Here is a 27548-nt window from a genome sequence, read left to right as displayed (position 1 = left end):
CCGACAGAAAATCAGGCAGGTCGCGATACCTAGAGGTGCTACCACCATCAAGCGACCCATCTTGCGCAGCGCACGTAACGCAGCAAGGGGATTGTAAAATTACTGGGGCCGGCCGCTGTGGCCCAGCGGCTATAGGCGCTTCAGTCCGGAACCGCGCTGCTGCTACGGTCGCAGATTCGAACCCTGCCTCGAGCATGGATGTATGTGGTGTCCTTAGGTTAGTTAGGTTTAAGTAGTTCTAAGTCTAGGGGACTGATGACCTCAGATGTTAAGTCCCATAGTACTTAGAGCCATTTGAACCATTTTGAAAAACTACTGGCAAAGTCACAAACAGCGTCCTAAAGTTTCATTGGATCTAACTGAATCTGCATAGCAAAATTTAAATTCCGCACTGTCCAGTCACATTAAAAGCCGGAATAAACACCTTTTCCAGCGCTGACCGCTGCCAGACGTTCAAGAAGAGAGTCAGAGAGGTTCTGGGAGGTACCAAAAGGAATGTGGAGTCGTTCGGACTCCAGTGGCGTGGCCACCTGCGCTAGGACTCTAGGTTAAGGATCCATGACACGAACAGCCCGATTCACGTGGTATCGTAGACTCTCGACTGGATTTAAATCCGGAGAGTTGGTGCCCGATGGAGCACGGTAAACTCATCCTGGTGCTCTCCGAACCACGCACGACCATTGTTCCTTCAGAATGACGAGATCACCCAAACAATGCCACAAAAAATTTCCCAGACTATAATCCTTCCGACGATTGATACAGAGTATTTGCTTTTAGACTTTTCACGCCGTTCGTGCCAATCAGTGGACGTCTAGTTGCTGTACTGGTGTGCAATTTCCAGCCTTCGCGATGATGAACAGCAGTCAGCAGGGCTGCGCGAAGAAGGAGCCTGCTATGGTTGCCCATACGAAGCAACGTTCACAGAACGGTCTTTAGAGACACACTGTGGTGGTAGCCCCTCGGTTCATCTGGGTGGTCAGCTGCTCAACAGTTTGGCCCACACACATCACCCCACGCGTCTTCTACCAGGGTTGCCTCGGCGCCGGTTTTGGATAGCGCCAGTTTGCTATGCACGGTATACTTTAACCAAGGCGGCATGTAAACGGTTTATAAACTTAGCCGTTTCGGAAATGCTTACATGCTTGGACCAAAAGTCAATTATCATACTCTCGACCCCCCCCCCCCCCCCCCCCACCACTCTTCACATAGGCGGTGATCACATTCATGTGACTGGACCGTACATGAGTATCTTCCTTTAACGTTTATTAATGAAATAATGCTATTACTTAAGGCGACACCCTCGATAAATGAAATGATAATTACATAAAGACCCTAAGCTTTCGATAGGCATTGATATACATCAACGGGGACAGTTGAAAATGTGTGTCCCGACCGGGAGTCGAATCCGAGAATTCCTGCTTACACGGCAGACGCTCTATCCATCTGAGCCACCGAGGGCACAGAGGATCGGACGACTGCAGGGATTTATACCTTGCACGCTCCACGTGAGACCGCACTTGTCAAAAGCGGAAGCAGTCACTTCAAAAAAACTTCGTAACCTATTAAAACTGTGTGCTGGACCGGGAGTCGATTCCGAATCCTTTCCTTAAGCGGATAATATACGTAATGGCTTATCCAGGTAAGCCTTGGGGCCCGCCACACAAATGCAGTCCTCCAGTAACCCTCTTCCACTTTGCAAACTCAACAGTAGCTCTCCTGTACACCTCGATAAACTTGCAACCCGGAGACAAAAGATGTCGAGGGGAACGGCTTAACCAAAGCTTACAACTCGTTTCTTACATTAGTTCGCTAAGTAGGGGAGTGGCATCGACGAATTGTATTAGAAGAGCTACAAAGCTTACTCAGTGAGTAAGAATATTACCCACGAAAAACGAGGATCTGGATTCAGATCCGGTCCAGCGCACATGTACGATCTTCCGGTTCCATACCAGTGTATTCTCCACGACAGTCAACTGTGATGCACCTATGCTGCGTCTGACGAGTTCGAGGTAAGCTCAGAGCCATCGTAGTCATGATCGGTTTGACACGTGTCAGCGTCTGGCGACCTTCCTGAGTGCGATGGGGATGACAAAACATGTTCCTTCGCGAGTGAAGAAAGCTGCTGTTAATGAGACGAACGGCACTGCGGGTGAATCGATTAGATTGTGAAAGGTATGCGGCTGGCAGAGATCAACTGGCTAGAAAGAAAGGTTTATACGTCCGAAAATCTAATACGAATTGCAACAGACGGATATGCAGTAGACTGTGGAAAACGTCATAGCATATTTTAGCACAAGTTTTGGTCACAGCCGAAGAGTGCTGTAGCGACACAGAGAACATGCTGAACTTCTCCATGATGTGTGTCCTTACTGTGTTTTCGTGAATGAGAAATTGTAGTCCCATTAACAAGGTGCTGTTACTACGACTCAGAATAGATGTCAACCAAGAGTTACAACCACATTTCAGTCACTTACAACTCTGCATTGGTTGCGTTTCCTTTTACACGGCGCTTCTTACTTGTTTAAAGAAGTTCATCGATACAGATCTACGGGACTATTTACTTTTCCGCTGATCGCATCTCGACATCACGTGATTCTCTGTACCATGGTGTCTACGAAAACCAGGATGGAGGAGATGTCCGCGTCCAGATTGATGCCATATTTTGAAGTCGTCGCCTATTGACAAATAGATTGTAAGGAATACCAGACTAGCTGTGTATATGGACTGAACAGTTCCTAGCAAATAACACACAGTTTGTCATTCTTGCGTGAAAGATATCTTTAAACGCAAAAGTAACTTCGGGAGTACGGTGGAAATTTGAGTAAATGCAGTAAGACCTGCAGAGGAGCGGCGCTTGAAGCAAGAATTGGCAGATGACCCTCAATATACAGAAATGTAACGACTGAGCATAAATAGGTGGAAGATCCGTTGTTTTATGATTTCACATTTGTTGAACAGTCACTAAAAGCAGTGATATTTCTTGAGTGCTTGGAGGTGATTTAAAGTAGAACGATCATATAGCACTAATCGATGGAAAGGCAGATGCCAAGCTGAGATCTGGAGGATTCCTCAGGAATTGTAGTCCATCTATAGAGGAGGTGGCATACAAAACCTTCGTTCGATCGAGACTTGAGCATTGCCTATTAGTAAGGCACCCTTACCAAGCAGAACTCATAGAGAAAACAGACAAGATCGCGTTTCGTCAGAGGTTCGCTTAATAAGTGCGAAAGTGTCAAAGTGTCATTGCGATGTTCATCCAACTCCAGTGACAAATACTCTAAGAAAGACATTGTGCATCATAGTATGGCTTACTGTTAAAATCCGGAGAGTGTATGTTCCTAGAAGAGTCATAGTACCATATATTGCTCCACCTTACGTACATCTAGTGAAAAGACCATGAAGATAAAAAGGACGAGGATTACCATCATTTATGACTGTATCAAGACAGATGGGGGGGGGGGGGGGTTGGAGAGCAAAGTGACACTGGTACAGAAACCACAGACCATAAAGTAACTTGCGGAGTGTAGTTATAGATGCTTATGTCTGTGTCGAAATAAATCTCTGCCTGAAACTAACAAAAAATAGGCGAAGAAGCAATTGCAGTTAAAGTCGCTAATTTCCATTGAGGACATGGAACGGCAACTGTGATTTAAATCAGCGATTTCTTAGGTACAATATTTAACCAGTCGCTTTTTTTAAAATTATTGTATGATTTATTTTCTGTAGAATTAATTAGTTTTGAAGCCACTGCACGCTCATCATCAGGCGGAGGTGTTTAGCAACATTATTTTGTGGGTCATGTGCAGCTCGACTCTGATGTCGCATTGCTAGTGGAAATAACGGGAATTTAGTTACTGGTAACGAAAAAATTATGAAACGAAAAGATTGCTATGTGTTGGATACTTACAGTGTGCACTGCCTCGTGGTACCCATAGCACAGCCGTTCTGATAACGTACATTTTGCAGGTTACGATATACTTTGTGTGTATATAGCCAGCAAAATGTACGTTATCAGAACGGCTGTGCTACGGGTACCACGAGGCAGTGCACACTGTAAGTATCCAAGACATAGCAATCTTTTCGTTTCATAATTTTTTCGTTACCAGTAACTAAATTTCCTTTATTTCTACCAGCACCACGACCACAGCATCGAGCTGCACATGTGTCAGATAATATTCCAGTAACATCTCGATCTGATGATGAGCCTACAGTGGCTTGAAATTAAATAATACTACAGAAAATAAATCATACATAAATTTTTAAAAAGCGACTGGTTGTATATTATACCCAAATAAATCGCCAATTACAATCAATTTAATTTGATTCACGATCTCCAGTAGAGCTGTCCCTCTGTCCCAACTCCATCAGGACTTTCCACTGCACACGTTCTGCTTTCTGCTAGTTTCGGGGATCACTGAGAGATGTTACTACTTAATCCACCGCGTAACTTGGGAAGATTGAGCCAACTTAGAATTAAATTCCTTACACAATTCTTAACCGTAATCTTAATTCGGATAGTCTTAATACGTTCCTCGCACGCAGTCAGAGGATCCACAATACTCTTCGAAACATAAGACCATGAACTTGTCTGCAACATCCGCTTGTTGAAACCAATAGAAAAATGCTAGAACATTGGAACGTATCATCTGTTTAACATCTGCAGCTGAACTCTCTCTGAGTACATACAAGGTCTGCATCGCGACCGCTACAGGTTCACTGCAGAAATACCGCGCTTCTGTTTAAGAAATTGTAAACTGCAACTCTCGAAATATCAAAGACGGCAAAAGCATGAATATGGTACGCACTCGAAATCCGCGACTCAAAAAACAATCTGGAGGACGGCGAGGGCGGCGGAGGGAGGGGGAAGGAGTTAGGGCAGAGTTCGGAGCTCTAGTGCTGAAAGAGGCAACGTTTAAGGAGGAGAGGTTAACAACGAGTAATGCGACCTCACATGAAAGATTAAAATTGTCTATCGAATCTGAACTCGAAACTTATCCTTCCCTAGCATCCAGTGCTGTACCAGCTGAACCATCGGAGTAAATCACATTGCCCAGCACATAGCCACAAGGTAAATGCATCTCTCCTTCATTTCCCGACTCATGCAACCTATTCTGAAAAGGCAAATATCTGGGTTCGGTTCTAGAGTCCAATGATAGTTAATATGTTAAATGTTTAAAAATGACATTTTTAAGTTTGTTTTATCTCCGTTGCTTTAGCGGCAACTGCGCAAATTGGGGTTTAGTGTTTTTACTGCTCTCTCATCCACAGTGAAAATTTTGTTTTATGTTGCTGTTGCAAAGTAACAGAGTTAACACAAACTTGTTATGCAATTATAAACTGCTGTTGTGATCAATACTGTGAATGTTTTGTAAGCTAGTTTCAAGTCTTTTGGTTATTTTATACAAAGTGTTATGATTCTCAATAAATTTAGTTAGTAAAAATGTTAGTATTAAATAAGTCCACTTGTTTTGTAGCTTTTGTCGCTCCAAGTGAAGTAATGGACTTCGTTAGGACACTTCAGATTTCACATACTTCTTCTTTCTCTTCTCCAGTAATTCTGCATTTCATTCTCAGTGCCTTTTGACTATGTTCAGCTGTGTGAAGGATTGAGGAACATCCCTCTAGTGATGCTGATACACAGAGGCGATAAAGAAGCCGAAATTAAAATCATGCAGCCTAACATCTTAGAATATTTTATTTGGAATATTAGCATTGTTAAATCTAAGAAAATTAAACCTCACGAAAGTAACTGATATAAAACTATTAAAATATTTCCTGACTTGTTTCGTTGCAGCTGGTGCGAATATCATAATCACAAACACATACCAGGCGAGTGTCGACGGGTTCATGAAGTATCTGGGTCTCAGCGAGAATGAGAGCATCGAACTCATCGAGATGGCGGTGAAGTTAGCCAAGAAAGCGGTGGATACCTTCATGAGCGAGCAACATGGTCTGGCTGGTAAGGACAACAATGCTGTTATTATGATGCTTTTGTGCTTGTATTGTTACAGGTTTCTGTTTATTAATTAGATTGAAAATGGTAACTAATGGTAAAACACTGTTACTGATATCAGTTGATGAAAAACTACTGGTATCTTTAGAATGATCTGTATTAGAAGTACACGGCTTTATTACCTGAAGACTCTTAATGTATTGTCTACTTGGAAAAAAGAAATATCGCTATGAGTGGAAAGCGAAAATTTTATCTGGTACTGTGTCGGCGTTGCATAAATGGAATTTTGTTTTTATTGTACTGACACGTGATACAAAGTATCGTAAGTCAAGTATGACTTTCATCTGCAGAAACTGTTGTTTACAAAGATTTTTAAAGAGGTCATTTTATGTTGTTGTTGTTGTCTTCAGTCCTGAGACTGGTTTGATGCAGCTCTCCATGCTACTCTATCGTGTGCAAGCTTCTTCGTTTTATGTTATTTGTTCAAATTAGCAAATGTGGAATCATTTGGCTTTGATTGTAACCTAGATCACGTGTTTATAAAATTGTATGACCTGTTTTGTTTATGTTAGCAATCATCTTTAAAACGTAAAATACAATTGCAGACTATAAGATGATTGCTATCACAATCGAAACCTATCATATCATTATATAAATTCGCGATCTAGACACATAAAGGTTATATTGAAAATTGAAATCACTTTTCCACATTCTCAACCGTGTCGAACGTTATAAAATTTGTTTGTGAGCTTTTGCAAACAAAAATTAATTAAAAGTTGGCGAAGTTTTGTAAGGAGTCAATTAAAACGTGGATGAAATCAAACGTAACAGTACTTTCCTGATCGACGTGAAGATCGTTTCAATGCCAAAAACACAATATGGAACAATGAGAAAGTCCATAATGCGCTATTGGACGACCGATGATTAAAATAACATGAAATAACTAGCGACGTAGACCAGCCAGAAGAAATACAATAACTTTTACGATAATAATTAACTGGCATAAAACTTTATGAAAGAACCAAGATGGGTTCCATATTTGTGTAATGCTATCCGAAAGCAAATGCGGAAACGTATTTGTCATCAATGTTTTGTGCATTAAAAGAATTAACTAAATATGTGTGCTTGTTTGTTAGCACTTGGATGAGACGCGGTCATACCACTATTAAGGACAACGTTCTTACTGATTAGCTTGCGAAAGATAGTAGAATAACGAGCACTTCCTACGCAAGTTTTCTACTTGAAATTGGTGAAATAAGATCTTGATGAAAAAAATGCCTAAATTACGTAAGGAAACCAACAAGAATTGCAATAATCTTTGAGCAACACAACAAGCCTCCCTCCTCAATAAGATACTATGATACCGGCAAAACTGAACGACTTGAAGTATTAACTGTTGAAACAACCATCCTGTTTACATGATGTGGCACCACATGGTTGTAACCTATTTCCATATCTACAGAAATTTGTGCAATAAGACATGCTTCGTATTTGAGCAACAATCCTCCTAAAATATCTTCACGAGTTTCAGTAACAGATATATTTCAATGATAGTCGTGAAGATGTTTTTAGGTTGCTTGTAATGATTAATGTTATCATCATCATTCATCCCCTTTACGGTCTGTGGAAGGAAATGGCAAACCACCTCCGCTAGGACCTTGCCTAGTCGGCGGTGCGGGTCTCCTGCATCGTCCCCTACACTCCTCGTAGTATGGGACCTCAACATCATCATCATAATTATCATCGTAGATAATAAAAGAGACTGATGGGGCTGTACTCACATTTTCTGCTGCCTTTTTTCTTTTGTATTACAGTAGTCAAGAAATTTATGTCCATTCCCCAGCGCGATATTCTATTCAATAGTCTCATATAAATTTCAGTGTACCTTCTGCCATCAGGCGGTTCAGTATTTCCGTTGGGATTGTATCTGTTCCTATCTGCTTTCCATCCTTTACTGCATTTAATGCAATCGTTATTACTCTTATTCACATCATCTAAAGTTTCAAGTTCTAGCATTCTACGTTGGTGTTATGTATAGTACATTTTTGCAAGTAGTTTTCGATTCTTTGTCGAATTTCCTCACAATTTTTGTACATTTCCATTTCATATTTCCTAAGAATTTCTACAATAAGATTTCACATCTGTAAGTAACCGATCTTGTATTTCTTACTCTTTCGAACAGAATATCCTACGTTCCCATACTTTCAAGTTCCTCAACCTTCTTACATTTTCCTTTAAAGGATCTTTTATAGGCTTGCTGATATTGTCTTTGCATTTAATTTTTTGGCCTTCTACGCATTCAGCTTGTTTATTGATTATTATTTTGCCTTTGAATTTTCTACTGTTTTCTATTTCACAAATAATTTCTGTATGTATTAAATTTCATTTTTATGCCGTTTTGTTTCAGTGGTCTTTCTAGACAAAGGATGCTATTGTGTATTTCTTAGGGCGTACAGTCTTAATGCAAAAGGTCTCACTAAAATAAATACATTGCCCAATTATCTATATATCGGAAACTGGCATCTCAGCATTTGCTGTGTGAAAATACAGTTGATTATTAACGAAAATAACAACAGTAACGTATCGCTGGTAAATAATCTATCTATTATAAATATTTTATATTCAAGAAATCAGGTGGAAAACCAGTCCTAAGCAAAGAAGGGGAAGCTGTAATGAGGAAGGAGTATGTAGAAGGTCCATACAAGGGAGATGAACTTGAAGTCAATGTTACAGAAGTTGAGGAGGACGTAGATGAAGGTGATATGAGGGAATTTGATAGAGAGGTGAAAGGCCTAAGTCGAAACAAGGCCCCAGGAAGAAACTTCGTTCCGTCAGAATTTCTGCTAGCCTTGGAAGAGCCCACCATAAGAAAAATACTCCATCCGGTGTGCAAGATGACAGGCGAAATATCCTCAGCCTTCAAGAAGAATATAATAATTCCAATTCCGAAGAAAGCAGATGCTGATGGGTGTGAGCCGGCCGGTGTGGCTGAGCGGTTCTAGGCGCTTCAGTCTGGAACCGCGCTACCGCTATGGTCGCAGGTTCGAATCCTGCCTCGGGCATGGATGTGTGTGATGTACTTAGGTTGGTTAGGTTTAAGTAGTTCTAAGTTCTAGGGGACTGGTGAGCTCAGATGTTAAGTTCCATAGTGCTCAGAGCCATTTGAATCATTTTTTTGATGGGTGTGAATATACCGAAGTATCAGTTTAATACGTCATGGTTGCAAAATACAGACACGAATTCTTAGCGGAAGAATGGAAAAACTGGTAAAAGCCAACCTCGGGGAAGAACAGTTTGGATTCCGGACAAATGCAGGAACACACAGGACAGTACTGACCCTACGGCTTATCTTAGAAGATAGGTTAAGGAAAGGAAACCTAAGTTTATAGTGCTTGTAGACTTCGAGAAAGCTTTTGACAATGTTGAGTGGAATATTCTCTTTCAAATTCTGAAGATATCATGGGCAAAATACAGGGAGCGAAAGGCTATTTACAACTCTACAGAAACCAGACGGCTGTTATTTAAGGGTCGAGGGACATGAAAGGGAAGCAGTGGTTGAGAAGGGAGTGAGACAGGGTTGTAGGCTGTCCCCAATGTTATTCAATCTGTAGAATGAGCAAGCAGTAAAGGAAACCAAAGAAAAATTTTGAGTAAGAATTAAAGCTCAGGTAGAATAAATAAAAACTTTAAGGTTTGCCGATGATATTGTAATACTGTCAGAGACAGCAAAGGAATTGGAAGATCATTTGAACGGAATGGACAGTCTCATGAAAGGAGGGTATGAGATGAACTTCAACAAAAGCAAAACAAGGCTGACGGAATGTAGTCGAATGAAATTTGGGGATACTAAGGGAATTAGATTAGGAAACGAGACACTTAAAGTAGTAGATGAGGTTGTTATTTGGACAGCAAAGTAACTGATGATTTCCGAAGTAGAGAGGATATAAAATGTAGACTGGTAACGTCAAGAAAAGCATTTCTGGAGAAGTTTGTTAAGATGTAATATAGATTTAAGCGTTACGTACCCTTCTTTGAAGATATTTGTATGGTGTGTAGCCATGTATGGAAGAAAAACATGGACCATAAACGGTTTAGACAGAAAGAGAACATTAGCTTTTGAAATGCAGTGCTGCACAGGAATGCTGAAGATTAGATGGATAGATCACGTAACTAATGAGGAGGTTCGGAAAAGGATTGGGGGGGGGGGGGGGGGGGGGAAAGAAATTTGTGGCGCAACCTAACTAGAAGAAGAGATCAGATTGTAAGACATATTCTGAGATATCAAGGACTCACCAAGTTATTACTGGACGATAGTGTGAGGTACAAAATTCATAGAGGGAGTCCAAGAGATGTATACAGATTCAAAAAGATGCAGGATGCAATAGTTACTCGGAGATGAAGAAGCTTGCATAAGACAGAGTAGCATGAAGAGCTGCATGAAACCGGTGTTCGAGCTGAAGATGACAGCAATAACATTCTAAACATAACGTTAGGGTCAAGTTCGTCTTCTGATTTTAAGTGAACGGCATTCTCATTTTATAGACGGTGAGATGGTGTCGGCAGAACCCTATTTTGGTTAATTGGGTGACGAAATGGCCCGGAAAACCGCAATTGTCCCGGTTTTACACCATAGCATACAGTCTCCCGAAAAAATTGTTTCGGATGCTTCAAAATCCTGGAATCCTGTTTTTAAATATATTTTACGAAATTCTATAAGTTTTTAGAGATTTCGCTCAATTAAACGGAATATGACACGATAAATTAATACATTTTAGCTTATTCTCTGACATTCATAGTCCCACACTAATCACGGCATCAATTTTGATCTACTGAATCAATAACTCATTTTGAACACTAATATGACTGGAGAGTAGTTGTATTGTTGTAGCAGTTCCAGTTCCTAGGTAGAGGAGGGATCGAGGAGGTGGAGGGCTCCGTTGGAGCTCGGTTAATTGTCTTCTGGTTTTCTAGAAAATGGTTGGGTCCACCTAGATGAGTCATGCTTCGAATGATGATACTCTTCAGTGAGGACGAATATTGTTTGCGGCCAATTGCTTCTATTTGGAGAAACTTGTTCCTGTTGTAAAGGACCCGGTCGAGTATTTTATTTCTTCTGCGAAGGGTTGTCTGGTGCGTACGTGTGTGTTGTGTTGGGACAGAGCGGCCGCTGATCGCGGGTTCGGTGGGCCCGTACGGCGCGTCGCTGCACGACTACTCCGAGTACAGCGGCGACTACGCGGAGCGCGTGACGCGCCGGCAGCTGGCCGAGTGGCACCGCCCCCGCATGGCGGCGCTGCTGCGCGCAGGCGCGGACCTGCTCGCCGTCGAGACCATCCCAGCGCAGGCCGAGGCAGAGGCCGTCGCGGACCTGCTGCGGGACTTCCCCGCCGCGCGCGCCTGGATCGCCTTCTCCTGCAAGGTATCTTACAGTGCGCACACCTGCTATACGTGCGAATGATACCGTTTTCTATCGACCTTAGCGTATGCATTTGATAATTTCGACAGCGCAGTAGAAATGTATGTGCTCTGTCAGGGAACTCGCGCCAGAGAGCATAACATACTAAGTTGCCTTGCCCAAAATCATTTCGCTAACATCGTACTGTGGTTTCTTCTTCAAACCGCTGCACGAGCCTGAAAATGACATCGAAATAAGAGACTATGGGAATGATAACAGAAATTACTCAACAGAGGAAAGTCCACTCGAGACGCGACTTGACGAAATACCAGTCTGATTCTACAAGGAGTATGAATATGTTCTTCTAGTAGCAGTGTTCTGTAAAACATTGGAAGAACGAAAAGTGCCCAGTAGAGTTGAAAAACTACCGTACGCCACTGTAGACTATTGCAAGAAAGCGTAGGCTACGGCAATTTTCCTAGCAGCTTTGGTCGGTTAAGGTCGTGCCCATGTTACCTGTAAGTTACGTGTGTTGCATGCATTTCGTGCGTTCCCTCATAACGATCGCTTTGTTTACGTGTCTTACTAAATTGCCCTATTGACCAGGACCGATGAACTGTCTAGAAACCGAGTGTGGATATATAGAGGGCCAGGGAACCAACGCAACATTTTTGTTCTACATACTTATTCTCCTGTCTGCAAGAATGGGCTGTCATTCCCCAAGAAGCCTTCCAGCACCTGTTTTAATGTATGCCTGCGAGAGTGGAAGCTGTCATCAAGGCTAAGGATGGGCCAACACCATACTGAATTCCAGCATTACCGATTGAGGGCTCCACGAACTTGTACGTCATTTTCAGCCCGGTGTCCGTATACCTTTGATCACATAGTGTAAGTTTGATCAAGTATTGAAACGATGAAACTTCCTGGCAGATTAAAACTGTGTGCCCGACCGAGACTCGAATTCGGGACCTTTGCCTTTCGCGGGCAAGTGCTCTACCATCTGAGCTACCGAAGCACGACTCACGCCCGGTACTCACAGCTTTACTTCTGCCAGTATCCGTCTGCAGAGTGAAAATCTCATTCTATTGAAACGATGTTTTACATTTTTTGTTTCGTGGATTTTTAGCCGATTTGTTAAGGAAATTGTGTGTTTAGCGCTATAAGACAAAACTATACTTTTTTTTTACTGCTACATCCCTCTGTTTCAATGATTTTCGAATAAAACCTGAATTAAACATTGACAATTTCAAATGTACCTGGGGGATGTTTGCAGGATGAGATTTTCAGCCTGCAGCGTAGTGTGCGCTGATATGAAAGTTCCTGGCAGATTAAAACTGTGTGCTGGACCGAGACTGCCAGGAAGTTTCATATCAGCGCACACTGCGCTGCAGGGTGTAAATCTCATTCTGCAAACATCCCCCGGGATGTGGGTTAGCCATGTCTGCGCAATATCCTTTCTTCCAGGAGTGCTAGTTCTGCAAGGTTCGCAGAAGAGCTTCTGTGAAGTTTGGAAGGTAGGAGACGAAGTATTGGCAGAATTGAAGCTGTGAAGACGGGTCGTGAGTCGTGCTTGGGTAGCTCAGGTGGTAGAGCACTTTCCGGCGAAAGGCAAAGGTCCCGAGTTCGAGTCTCGGTCCGGCATACAGTTTTAATCTGCCAGGAAGTTTCATATCGGCACACACTCCCCTGCAGGGTGAAAGTCTCATTCCGGATTCCTGATATTCACGGTACACTGGTGAAATGATCGTACGAGAAAATCCCCACTTCATCGCTACCTCAGAGATGCTGTGTACCATCGCTCATGTGCCGACTGTTACACCACATTCAGACTCACTCAAATCTTGATAACCTGCCATTGTAGCAGCAGCAACCGATCTAAAAACTGCGCCAGGCACTTTTTGTGTACAGGCTTTACCGACCGCAGTGCCGTATTCTGTCTGTTTACGTATCACTGCATTTGAATATGCATGCCCATACCAGTTTATTTGGCGCTTCATTGTATGATCCTGAATTCGAAACTACCTCATCTATCTATAACAACTGTAATTGAGAGCACAGTCTTTCTTTTATATTTCAATCACGCAGTATCATTTAATTTGGACCTTTTAATGTATTTCAGTACAATCTCCCCGACTTAAGTGATAGAGCGCCATCAATAAGAGAATACTCCACGATTCGGGAATGACACACTCAACAAAAATAAAACAAAAATATTAAACGCCACCGCCTCTTTGACTTTGACAGTTAACAATCAAAGTAGCGCTCTGCCTCTTCAGGCGTTGGCAAGACGCGACCCTCTACAGTTTCCTATTTGAAAACAGGCTATCCGCCACTTTCCACTCTGAAAGTCTCAGTTTATTTACATATCATTCATTAATGGCCCCACTTTGCTACGCTGCACACTAAACATTGGGCTTTGGGTACGGTCTTACGGTCTATTTAACCGTTTGTTGGAAAATTCAAACTAACGAGCCAAGTGATGTCCGCCGTACATTTTATTCCCCAAAATTCCACCAAAACACACTAGAGTCGTAGGCTCGCACTTCAAACAACATAATCCGCCACTGGAAGACAAACAAACAAGCCAATTAGCTCTGGGCGAGCAGTAAGTCACTAATAATACACCGCGGATAAAAAATTCATATAGCTCCGATATCACCACAAATTCAGTGAATATTATCGCATCAACACTTTGTTCCAGCTGTGCCTTCCACAGCCTAAATTTACCGCAGTTCTCTAGAATCGACCCAACACTAAAAGTCTAAGAAAAGATCGCCCCTGGCACTTTTTCGCCAATTCTGTGGCTTAACTAGTACTATGAAAATTCATAATAGCTTAAATATTCCAAGATAGGCCTTGGGAAGGGAAAACTCTCGCAGCTACGGGAATTCACGGTAGTCTCCGCTCAAAAATCTTTCTGATGGCACTCTTAAGCCCATTCCACAGACAATCTGGTTACGCCAGGCAATTACTCCACTCTCGCTTAAGCCTTGCTAAGCCCGATCGCCTTGCGACGAACCAACTCGCACCATGTCTGTATGTAGACAGACTAAGACCTACATCTGGATTGTCGGGGGCCTGTACGTGAGCTGTCAATCTCTCTCGTGCAAATCACGCGGGAATTATTAAAAACGAAGAAACATGTTACGCCTCCTCTATTTCTGACAGTGCATTATCGGCAGCAACCTTGGCATACTGGAGCGGCGGCCGGCTGCTTCGTAGCGCTGTTGCATCATGCTGACTTCTGCGATGGCCAGTGGTTACTTCGCATTTACAACATGCCTCAGACTTGGCGTGTACCGTGCACCTAAAACACAGTTTTTTCACATCATCTAAGACACCATACACATCAAACTACACCTTTTCATTTGGTTTTAATACATCTATGTGTTCGGATGCCGAGCAATAGGAAATGCGAATATACATCTTGCATTTGTCACAACACATTCCCTATGTAATAAAGCTAGTTTCTGAGATACTATTTTTGGAAAAGGAGCTGTACACAATGTGCTGTCGTAGTATTTTCAACGTACCTGATTAGAATACCTAAACGTTCACCACTGTTCTAATTATTTATTTTAATTATATTTGCTTTATGTTTAAATTGTTATTTTATGTTTTACAATCAAGATTTTTGTTTTTTTTGTTTTTTCGTTTACCGTTTCACGCGTGAATTTTTTAACTAAAAATAATAAGTAACTCACTGTAATGACAGAAAATAATTACAGTAATGGTAAACTATAAGCAAATGCTTAAAACATATTTTTTACACCATCCACATTAAAATGAACGAAATTTCTTCACGTAATATACACGACAGAAAACATAAAACAAAACAGAATTCAGCAGGATTTAAAACTATCATGAGTGACCCACTAATTATAATGATTTGTATCATGCATATTTCACTACATTGGTAAGCCTTGAAGAAGAGGATTAATTACATGCTAGTGATTGCATCTTGATTGTTTTGTTTCTCAAGTTCAAATTGACGTCACAATCTTTCAACAGAACTGAATCTTCTTACAAAAGTTCTTTACAACATCGGAAGCCATATAAGTTCTACAGCTATACCTGTGCAATCGAGCCGTTTGTGATCATCAAATGGGTACGACGCTCGAAACGGTTTTTTGGCACTGACCACCCGCCTATCCATTGTGGTGAGTTTGGACTGAGAATTCGAGAATCTCTTCTTGAAGCCCCAAATGTCATTGCGACAGCATCGAAATCTGGTAAATGCAATTAGGTCAGAAAATATTTGAAAGATGTTTTACTTCCCTTCAGAAGTCTGCCTCAATAGCTGATTGGTCAGTGCGACGTTATACCACGCAAAGGGTTCCGGTTTCGATTCCCGACTGGGTCGGATATTTTCTCCGCTCAGGAACTGGGTGTTGTGTTGTCTTCATCATCACCTCATTCCCATCGACAAGCAAGTCGTCGAAGTGGCGTCACGTAAAAAGACTTGCACCAGGCGACCGGTCTACCCGACGGGAGGCCCTAGCCACAAGACATTTCATTTCACCCTTTAGAAGATATTCTCTCTAAACGTAAAATGCCAAATTACCTTTCGGGGTGTGTTTTGTCCCTTAAAATTGAAATTCGGCACAAACAAAAAATGCGTATTGCACGATTTTGCTCCCTCTACATACGCAGCAAGTTTCAAGATCGTTTTTGGATACTTGACAACGTTTCCTTGTGAGAAATGGAGGTCAAAGCGAGAACGAATCATAACAGTTACGTTGTAGATGGCAAATGGATGTGGTGACCCGTACCTGAGGGAGCAGAGCTCAACGGCGAACACAGCATTGCGGCCAATACCCTGGTTGTTGTTGCAGTAGCTGTCATCTAAACAAAGCTCTCCATCACTTTTGCAATTTGCGCCAGCTATAATAACGATGTCTTTCACAATACGTTCAGCACATTCAGTTTATTTAGAACTAAAGGCGTAAGGATGTACTGTAGAACTCCAACTCTGAAGAATAAAGGACAAAAAAAAACGTGAGAACTGACGCTATAATTTGAAACTGTCGAAAAATATAACATAAAACGTCTTCAATTATGTTCGTATGCTTTGTATAAAAGAAAACAAATCACTTGTGTAACAAAAGTTATAACATCGAGCTAGAAGCAACGAGCGAGTTACTTTCTTTTAAAATAGGAAATGAGAAAAAAAAAAACTTCAGCGGATCAGGCCTTGGAAGGCCCAACGGTGCCGACCGACCACCGTGTTATCCTCAGCCGATAGGCGTCAGTGAATACGGATATGGAGCACACCGCTCTCCCGGCCGTTGTCAGTACTTCTCAATCAGGTATCTCCTCAATTGGCTTCTCAAGGGCTAAGTGCGACCCGCTTTCCAACATCACTCGGCAGCCCGGACGGTCACCCAACCAAGTGCAAGAAAGTCCGATACCTCTTAACTTCCCTGATCTGACAGGAACCGGGGTTACCTCTGCGATGAGGCCACTGGCATAAAATAGGAAATGAGCGGCTCAGAATTTCATATGAACCTTCAGTTCCCTGGAAATACATTTACCGTGACCCTAAACCTTACTGATCTCCTGAATGCAGAAGCATACCTCGCTTGGATATTCAGCTTGTCAGTTTTCTAAGCAGAAAAACAAAAATCTTAAATTGACATATTTGTGAAATTTGAAAACAAAATTTATATTTTGGGCGTTTCGGCCCTAACCTATTCTCAGAAGCCCAAAATAAGTCACATATAAAATTTTAACAACAAGGAACCTGTTGCATTTAAGAGAGCCATTACAACCATGTTCAAGAAATCCTCACAGTTTAAATTACGGTCGCTGGCCACCTACGCTATTTTAAGAGGATCTGGGCGTCATGGTGTGTTGTTTTATCATTATTTTGAAATATAATAGCACAAAAGCTTCAATAGATACTAAAATGAAACTTTAACCAAATAATTAGTATACTGTGACATCTACGTGATAAACAGTTAAAAGCTATGGGATTAATAATGGAATTAAAATTGATTTTTATCTTACATACTGAATTATGTGTAATTTTTATTTTAGGTACTCTGTTCTTCCACTCTCCTCAAAATAAAAGCTCAAAACAAATTTTATTCTTTTAATTATAACTGTGTTGTTTTTAAAACATATTTTTTAGAAGTCCGTTTTTTTCTTGTAATAATTTAAGAAAATATGAAAAGCTACAGCTTAAAAAAGTAATAAATTGTTGAATAACCAGGTTCTGTTTTTGTTTTTGTAGCTTTATTATTGGTTGAGATAATAATATCTAAGTATGCAAAGGCGGTGATTACAGGAAATTGAAATTTAAGATTTACATGTCATTTTGTTCTCAGTGATAACACATCAAAATACTCCAGCTCGATTGCGAGTGTACTTTTAATCTTATTTAGTTCTGCTTCTTTTATTTGCTATTGTGGCTTCCTTTGTCACGCTTCCAGCAAGTTTTTCAGTTTCACCAACACACTGCCTGTCCACTGGTAGAAGCCCATTTTTCATGTTGTCCCCAGTTTTGATGCTTAATCTGCTCATGATTTTAATGTACTTGCTACTTCATGATTAAAATATATTATGGCCTCCACTACAAGGATGTGAAAGGCTGACATGCCAAAAAGTCTAATTTTTGGGAATTCTTCCCAAGTACACCTGCCGAAACTTTCATTTGGGTTTGTGTTTTGCCATGTAAACATTTTTCCAGGAGTTCAGAATCAAGAAAATCTGTATATATTGTGTTTAGTTCTACCATAACAGTTTCTGGCGTGGGTTGTGCATGTGTATGTTTTTGTCCATTTGCTTCACATATATTGTACTTGCACTATGAAGTATTAGGCCTAACTTCATTTCACTGCGGCATAACAAATTCTTCATTTTTAATACGATTTCCAACAACACTCTTGTGTTAATTATCGTAAAATTTACGAAGGCAATTAAACTTATTTTTGTTTTTGACATTTTGTGATGTTAAATCGTTGAAATAGGCCTCAAAAAGACACAACACCAAGTTTACAACCAATTGCGAGAGAAAAGCGTAAGTAAACTGAAGTAAATTATTTGTATCCACAGAAAGATTGTCCGCAATACATCCCTGCTTACAGTACCGTCGATGTGTTTTTCAAGGATGATACATAAACGAGTTGCTTATGGAAACGTCGTCGCCAAAATGAAATAGAATGGCTTAATAGCGAACGTCTTGTGTCTCATAGTAGTGTAACAGTTCGCCATAAAAAAAGTCTTGCCTCTACTTTAAAAAGGCATTTAAACACGAAATGACGAGGAAGTATACGTGAAACACATATTTTTAGAATCAAGAAGAATTACAGAGTTTTATTAAATAAAAAACAAAGCGCAAAATTCAATTTTTTGAGCCCTCATGACTTGCAGACCCCCTTAAGGGGATACTCCATCCTAAAATTTAACTTTTCTTCTATTTTGCCGATTTGAAACAAATTAAAAAATAGTGTCTACCACGTAAAGACGTAGCAAAACCGACGTTTTAAATCCAGAACTTCATTGACTTTTCAATTTTGAACTTTTAATATTATTTTTGAAAACCAACTTTTGGTACTCGTCCGTTTTCACATTCAAGACTTTTTAGGTTCATTCACAAGACATAGTTCAACAGTTACATGCATCCATTTTTATGGGAAGTGTTATTAATTTACTTTCAGTATTTTTTTAACTTCGAACTTAAATTTTCTTTAATAATCGGTACATAAATGTGATAATAGAATAGATAAATTACAGAATAAAATTATCACTCTGCAGCGGAGTGTGCGCTGATATGAAGCTTCCTAACAGATAAAAACTGTGTGCCGGACCGATATTGGAACTCGGGAGTTCGAGTCTCAGTCCGGCACACAGTTTTAATCTGCCACCAAGTTTCAGATAAATCCTCGCTAATATTAATGCACAGAAGTAAGCATATAATGCTTTCTCTAAAATTCATTGAGATTGCCTAATATCTAGGATACAAAAAGTTGACAATGCACTTAGAACAACAAACTCAAGGCGAAATGGATTTTAAAATTTTATTAAATATTAATGCTAGTACAAAACACGTACACACGTAAGTTCGCCAGCATTATACTTTTCCCTTCTTACTCTTGTAAAGCTTCTTCTTTTTGTAATTTCAGGCCGAGGGTTGCATTTTTCTTTAATTTTTCTCTCTCCAGGCACAATCTTGTGGACTGCTTCATTCGTCTCTAGATAAGCAGATTTTCTTCTGCGAGAATGATGGTTATGGAATGCTGAGACTCCTGATCTCTTCAGTCTTGAAACATCCCATACTGAACTAAGAAACATCTTCTAAATGAGCCAAATGCATTTTCCTTTTAGAATCAAAACCGCCACTATATCACTTGGTCCAAATGACACCGTGCAAATTTTCTTTTGCATTCTGTGTCCTGCCACCAGTGTCTCGTTCCAGCAGAGCATCAGATGCAAGTCTCTGACAGACAGGTACTACATTGACCACACTATTCCCACTAACAGGAGTGTGAAAATTATCTTTGCAACGTCTTGGTACTTCGCCTGGTACTTGTAATTCTATTGCAGCCATAAAGCTTTTAGGATGAAAGAGTAAACACTCCAAAGATGTGAAATTAAAATATTTCTGGAAAATGTTGATGATTTCAAACGTTCTGTCCTGCGACAGGACGGGGAGCGCATCTCGCACGGGGAGCGCTTCTGCGAGGCGGCGCGCAGCTGCTGGGAGCGCAACCCGCGCCAGCTGCTGGCGGTCGGCGTCAACTGCCTCAAGCCGCGCTTCGTCGCGCCGCTGGTCGCCTCCCTCAACGACGGCCGCGACGCCTGCCCCATCCCCGTCGTCGCCTATCCCAACAGCGGGGAGAACTTCGACACGCAGCTGGGGGCGTGAGTCTCACCTCTTGTACTGTGAAAACTTCTATCGTAGTTACGGACGATCGTGTTAAAAACAGCGTATACTTATTCTAAACTGTTGGGGCAAAATTCATGGGATACCTCCTAATATCATGTCGGGCCTCCTTTTGTCCAGCTAGTGCAGCTACTCGACGTGGCGCTACAAATCGTTGGGGGTCCCCCGCAGAAACATTGAGCCCTGCTGCTTTTATAGGCGCCCATAATTGCGAAAATGTCGCCTGTGCAGGACTTTGTGCACGAGCTGACCTCTCCATTATGTCCCATAAATGTTCTGTGGAATTCATGTCGGACAATCTGGGTGGCCAAACCATTCGCTCGAATTATCCAGGCCAGTCGCAAATAATTGTGGACCAGTGGCAGTTCTGTCATTATTTGGGAACATGAGGTCTATGAAAGGCTGCAGATGGACTCGAATTAGCCGAACACAGCCATTCCCCAGTCAATGACAGATTCACTCTGACCATAGGATCCAGTCTATTGCATGTAAACACAGCCCACACCATTATGAACCCACCACAAGCTTGCAGAGTGTTCTGTTGACAACTTGGGTCCATGGCTTCGTGGGGTGTGCGCACACTCGAACTCTATCAGTTCTTACCAACTCAAATCGGGACTCATTTGACCAGGCCATGGTTTTCTAGACGTCTAGCGTCTAACTGATATGGTTTCGTGCCCAGGAGAGGCGCTCTAGGCGATGTCAATAGTCCGCCTCCACAGCCCATCAACGCCAAATTTGCCCGCACGTCATTACGGATACGACCGTCATATGTCCCACGTTGTATTCTGCGGTTAATTCAAGCAGTGTTGCCTGTCTGTTAGCACTGACAACTTTAAGTAGACGCCGCTGCGCTCGGCCGTTAAGTGAAGGCCATCAGACTTGCGTTGTCTGCAGTGAGAGGTAATGCTTGAAATGTGATATTCCCGGCACATTCTTGACACTACGAATCGCAGAATATTGAATTCCCTAAGTATTTCCGAAATGTACATCTATCTCCAAGTACCATTCCGCATTAAAGTCTGTTGATTCTCGTCGTGTGGCCATAATCACGTTGTAAACCTTTTCACATGAATCACCTAAGAACAAATGACACCTCCGCCAATGCACTGTCTCTCTGTACTTTGGCCGATCGGAGGCCGAGCGGTTCTAGGCGCTACAGTCTGGAACAGCGCGACCGCTACGGCCGCAGGTTCGAATCCTGCCTCGGGAATGGATGTGTGTGATGTCCTTAGGTTAGTTAGGTTTAAGTAGTTCTAAGTTCCAGGGGACTGATGACCTGAGAAGTTAAGTCCCATAGTGCTCAGAGCCATTTCTCTGTACCTTGTGTACACGATACTACCACCACCTGTGTATGAGCATATCTGTATCCCATAACTTTTGTCACCTCATCGAACATCTACCCGTGTAGCCTACATGACACTTTACAGTGTATGACGGAGAGTACCTTCGGCATGTCATTTCGCGTTTTCCCTATTCGGTTTGTGAGTGATCGATGGGACGAATGACTGTCGCTAAGCTTCAGTATAAACTTCGATTTTGTCGTCGTCATTATTTCGAGACATGTGTTTAAAAGGACGAAATATGTTGACAACCTCAATTTGGGAAGTACACTATCGGAATTTCAACAGTAAACCTTTCCAAAATTCATGTGTTTAAAAGGACGAAATATGTTGACAACCTCTTCTTGAGAAGTACACTCTCGGAATTTCAACAGTAAACCTTTCCAAAATTCACATCACGTTTCTAGCGTCTGCCACTGGTGTGAGCTGAGAATTGCCTTAATGGTCTCGCACTTACTAAAGGATCCCATGACGGAACGTGCAGCTCTTCGTTGTACCTTCTGTCTCTTCTCCCATTAAAATTGTAACATTAGGAAGGATAGGAAATACTGAAATTTTACAGGTTGTGCCTGTAGAGTATAAAATGTGTACTTGATGTGGGGGTGTACTGGATGCGATCTTTAGTAGGAAGAGTTGTCATCTCTGCCACCAACAATGAATATAACGTGGCGGGGAATCGCGTCATTCCACGCTACTTCAGCTCTGTGTTAGTGTTCATCAGGCATAAGGGCCGGCTGGTAATACCGCCCCAGTTCCTCAGCAACCCATGACCAAATCTTTGCAGTGGGCAACAGATCTGGATAACATGCTGGGCAGGACAACATTCGAACTCCTTCTGCATACATGTAGATGATGACAGTACGAGCAACATGTGCTCGTGCGTTATCTTGTTGAAAGATAGCATCACATTGTTGTTTCATACCTGCGCCTGTACTTTAGAGTACTTGCACTGTGAATCAGCGCGCAGTGGACAAAAACCGTGTAAAGTGGTATCATCAATGGATGATTTCTGGAAGAAGAGTAACCCACAAAGCTGTTTTCATTTCTTGTGGGTCATATGAATCGTATCTTATTACGTTTCCATAATAATGGTGGAGTGTTTTTATTTATAAGATTTCCTTCATAATTTAGAGTTTATTATCTTTACAGTTCAACTTTTACAAAGCACTAGATACAAGTCTATATTGCCACCTCTGCTTACACAGTGTATCCAACCTCTTAACATTAACTTGAAATCAAGAATAAATAGCTGAACACCACAGCCTTCTAAGTTAGACTGACTACTTCCAGCGATATAGTCTAGTAAGTCAATGGAAAATGGTTATATTTTATTACATTTGCACATTAATGTTAACATGACAAAAAGTACACCTCCAATCGGTATTATTTGACAAATAATACATCATATTGTCCTTGAGACATTTAATATTTTGAAGAGATAATGTCTGGAAAATGCCATTTTTAGACCAGTTTCACCGTACTTACTGCAACGTTTGCTGGCCAAATTACTGGCTATGCGAACCAGAGATGGTCGTGTTCTATACCGAATGGCACACTCTACCAACACGCCAGCTGTTGGGCCTTTATGGCTATGACGAATACAATTAAGCGTCGATTCTCCTCAGACACACCACACACGGATACGTCTGTTACGATGCTGTACGCAGACTCGGGACACCTTTGAAAAGACGGCGTGATGCCACTCCTGTGTCCGGTGTTGCCGGCGAGCACACAGCCGCCGTGTGACTAAGTGACGTCAGCGGGTGCGGGGGGCCAGCGCCAAGATCAAAACTTGCTACAAGCGCCAAGCACCCGTCATTAGCCAGAGGCCACCTCCGCGTCTTACTGTGTACCACTGCTATAGTTAATGTTGTAGTTTATTCTGATTTCTGCCGTCTGCTGGCGTTACACAGTGTCACGACAGACCGGAGCTGTCAAGACCAGCTCAAGTCACCTTCCTGCGTATGCGTTACCTCGGTCCTCCGCTGGAACGTTCCAGATTTTTACTGCTGATGACGCTGCAAACAGAGCTGTGGAAAGCTTGACGATTTTTATTCGAAATGACGCGGCTTATAAGCCGAGAAGACTTCATCCTTGCACGCCATCGTGAAATCCTCCGAAGTCACGAAATAAGTATTATTAGTGTCCTGCTGAGTATATATGACGTCACATGTCACAATATCTTTACGCCGTGGGTCCAGGTACCAGTAGGAAGTAACAGGGGGTGAGGTTTGTTTTAAATGTATTTATTTTGCCTTAACTGCCCAGCTACTAGCCAATTACAGTGTTATCCTATTCAGAATTTCATATTCTTTTGCTACTTTGACAGAAAATTTCCGATACTTCTCCACATTTCTTAATCATGTATTAGCCCTCGTAAAAACAGAAACATATGAATTTTCTTATTCTAAAGCTGAGTACATGAATAATTAAAAATCGTGTTTCACTCGATACGTTGTATGGGGTGATCATTGGAAATAAAAGTAATCAAATGGTTCAAATGGCTCTGAGCACTATGGGACTTAACTTCTGAGGTCATCAGTCCCCTATAACTTAGAACTACTTAAACCTAACTAACCAAAGGACATCACACACATCCATGCCCGAGGCAGGATTCGAACCTGCGACCGTAGCGGCAGCGCGGTTCCAGACTGTAGCGCCTAGAAACGCACGGCCACTCCTGCCGGCTAAAAGTAATCGGGCAAGAGAGTAACATCTCACACAAATCAAATTATACACTGCTGGGAAAAATATGCAGCACACCAAAGAACAAGGTAAATTTATTGACATGAGCGGTGACAGGTATTTCATCATAAGATCACATGATAACAAATTCAGCCCAAATGAAACACATGCCAGTGTAAAGGGTGTCGAAACAGTCGCATCAGTACACAGCATAGGCCTATGCCCCCAAACCCTCTGGCGGCAACGCAGGCGTGCATGCAAGCCATCATAAAGGTCACGAACTATATCCTTCGACAAACTATCCCACTTTGGAAATCGTTCTGAAGACCCTACAGAATGAGTGAGCTCTCATTTTATCGTGTGCCGCACATGCTCAGTTGGCGAGATAGTTGCTAATATTACCAGCCAAGGCAGTTTCGTGCACCACAGAGAGGGCATTGCGTCGTAGCAGGCGTAAAGCACCACGTCAACTTCCTGTTGGATATATGGCAATAGTACTGGGATAACAGCCCATGCATTGTAGCGAGCACTGCTTGATTTACATTGCAGAAACACCAAATACGACTGCGAGTCATGACTGATGGCTCCCAAGGCAAGGAAGCATGGGATTTCGTGACTGGTTGCTGTTCGGTCGGCCCCCTCTGCTAGCACAGCGCGTCGTTCCCGACGTGTGCCTGTACTTCGCAGACGTCCAGAACGTGGTCTATAGGTGGAGGGGAGCTCCGTATACCGTATACCACAACACCGATACACTGTGCCCAACAAGTGCAGCAACCCATAGATACATCCAGCCAGGTTCCCACAGACTCACAATGTGACCACGTACAGATGACGGAGGCTAGTCAGCAGCAATTACTCAAACCAGAGAGTGCACAGACAGGTCTCCTGAGTGTCATTTGCTCGCCGATGACCGAGAGAAATTAAATCACTAACCCTACAACTCCTCAGTATAGACGTAATACCCTGGAAACACTGAATGCAGTACCTGAGGGTGTTAATTTTTTTCCCAACTGTATAAATGACTGCAACCATTATCAGACACTGGTGTGCATTTATACAGTTGGTAAAAAAATTAACACCCTCAGGTACTGCATTCAGTGTCTCCAGAGTATTACGTGTATACTGAGGGATATATATATATATATATATATATATATATATATATATATATATATATATATACTACCCATTAAAATTGCTACACCACGAAGATGACGTGCTACAGACGCGAAATTTAAGCGACAGGAAGAAGATACTGTGATTGCATGTGATTAACTTTTCAGAGCATTCACACAAGGTTGGCGTCAGCGGCGACACCTACAACGTGCTGAAGTGAGGAAGTTTCCAACAGATTTCTCCTACACAAACAGCAGTTGACCGGGGTTGCCTGGTGAAACGTTGTTGTGATACCTCGTATAAGGAGGAGAAATGCGTACCATCACGTTTCCCACTTTGATAAAGGTCGGATTGTGGCCTATCGCGGTTGCGGTTTATCGTATCGCGACATTGCTGCTCACATTGGTCGAGATCCAATGACTGTTAAGACAGAATATGGAATCGGTGGGTTCAGGAGGGTAATACGGAACGCCGTGCTGGAGCCCAACGGTTTCGTATTACTAGCAGTCGAGATGACAGGCATATTATCCGCATGACTGTAACGTATCGTGCAGCTACGTCTCGATCCCTGAGTCAACAGATGGGGAGGTTTGCACCACAACAACCATCTGCACGAACAGTTCGACGACGTTCGTAGCAGCATGGACTATCAGCTCGGAGACCATGGCTGCTGTTACCTTTGACGCTGCATCAGAGACAGGAGCGCCTGCGATGATGTACTTAACGACGAACCTGGGTGCACCAATGGCAAAACGTCATTTTTTCGGATGAATCCAGGTTCTGTTTAGAGCATCATGATGGTCGCATTCGTGTTTGGCGACATCGCGGTGAACGCACATTGGAAGCATGTATTCCTCATCGCCATACTGGCGTATCACCCGTCGTGATGGTATGGGGTGCCATTGGTTACACGTCTCGGTCAGCTCTTGTTCATACTGACGTCACTTTGAACAGTGGACATTACATTTCAGATGTGTTACGACAGTGGCTCTACCCTTCATTCGATCGCTGCGAAACCCTGCATTTTAGCAGGATAATGCACGAACGCATGTTGCAGGTCCTGTACGGGCCTTTCTGGATACAGAAAATGTTCGACTGCTGCCCTGGCCAGCACGTTTTCCAGATCTCTCACCAATTGAAAACGACTGGTCAATGGTGGCTGAGAAATTGGCTCGTCACAGTACGCCAGTCACTACTCTTGATGAACTGTGGTATCGTGTTGAAGCTGCATGGGCAGCTGTACCTATAGACGGCATCCAAGCTCTGTTTGACTCAATGTCCAGGCGTATCAAGGCCGTTATTATGGCCAGAGGGAGTTGTTCTGGGTACTGATTTCTCAGGAACTATGCACCCAAATTGCGTGAAAATGTAATCACATGTCAGTTCTAGTATAATATATTTGTCCAATGAATACGCATTTATCATCTGCATTTCTTCTTGGTGTAGCAATTTTAATGGCCAGTAGCATATATATATATATATATATATATATATATATATATATATATATATAGAGAGAGAGAGAGAGAGAGAGAGAGAGAGAGAGAGAGAGAGAGAGAGAGAGAGAGAGGGGGGGGGGGAGGGGGAGGTTCTGTGAATCGGTATCATTCATCAAATGTTCAACCGTGCGTAAATTCCTAAGGGACCAAATTGCTGAGATCATCGGTCCCTAGACTTGCACACTATTTAAACTAACTTACGCTAAGAACAACACATACACACACACACACACCCTTGCCCGAGGGAGGACTGGGACATCCAGCGGGAGCGGCGCGCAATCCGTCACAGGGAGTCTCTAACCGTCGGCCACTCCACGCGGCGGTCATTCATCAAAAGGCCCTTGTGTTGAAAGTGCTAACGAAGGCTGTGCTTGCAGGTGGGTGGACGGCGACAACTGCAAGCCGGTGGAGACGTACGTGCGCGACTGGCTGTCCCTGGGCGTGCGCTACGTGGGCGGCTGCTGCCGCACCACCGACCACGACGTGAGCCGCATCCGCGCCGAGGTGAAGAAGTGGCAGGCGGGGCGCGCCGCCACCGGCACCGCCGCCAACGGCCACGCCTGAGCTACACGTCCGCTGCCCCGTCTAACGTCTACTGTCTTTCGTTTACGTACCGTACTGGAAAACGTGTTCTGTATTTCTCAAAATTAAAACTTTACTCTAAAAAGCA

The 27548-nt window shown here is 42.5% G+C and overlaps 1 protein-coding gene across 1 annotated transcript in view; it reads left to right on the top strand.

Moving 5' to 3' along the window:
- LOC126322561 (homocysteine S-methyltransferase YbgG-like) overlaps positions 1 to 27548 on the top strand; it is a 69911-nt gene extending 42363 nt beyond the window's left edge. The window contains exons 3-6 of the mRNA XM_049994426.1: positions 5795 to 5959; positions 11113 to 11372; positions 19996 to 20213; positions 27256 to 27548. Of these exons, the coding sequence (XP_049850383.1) occupies positions 5795 to 5959; positions 11113 to 11372; positions 19996 to 20213; positions 27256 to 27442 (830 nt within the window). The 3' untranslated portion in view covers positions 27443 to 27548. The remainder of the gene's footprint in view (positions 1 to 5794; positions 5960 to 11112; positions 11373 to 19995; positions 20214 to 27255) is intronic.

The sequence above is a fragment of the Schistocerca gregaria genome, chromosome 2 (genome assembly GCF_023897955.1).
Source record: "Schistocerca gregaria isolate iqSchGreg1 chromosome 2, iqSchGreg1.2, whole genome shotgun sequence".
In the NCBI taxonomy this organism is placed as follows: domain Eukaryota; kingdom Metazoa; phylum Arthropoda; class Insecta; order Orthoptera; family Acrididae; genus Schistocerca; species Schistocerca gregaria.
This window is presented reverse-complemented; position numbering and strand designations above follow the sequence as displayed.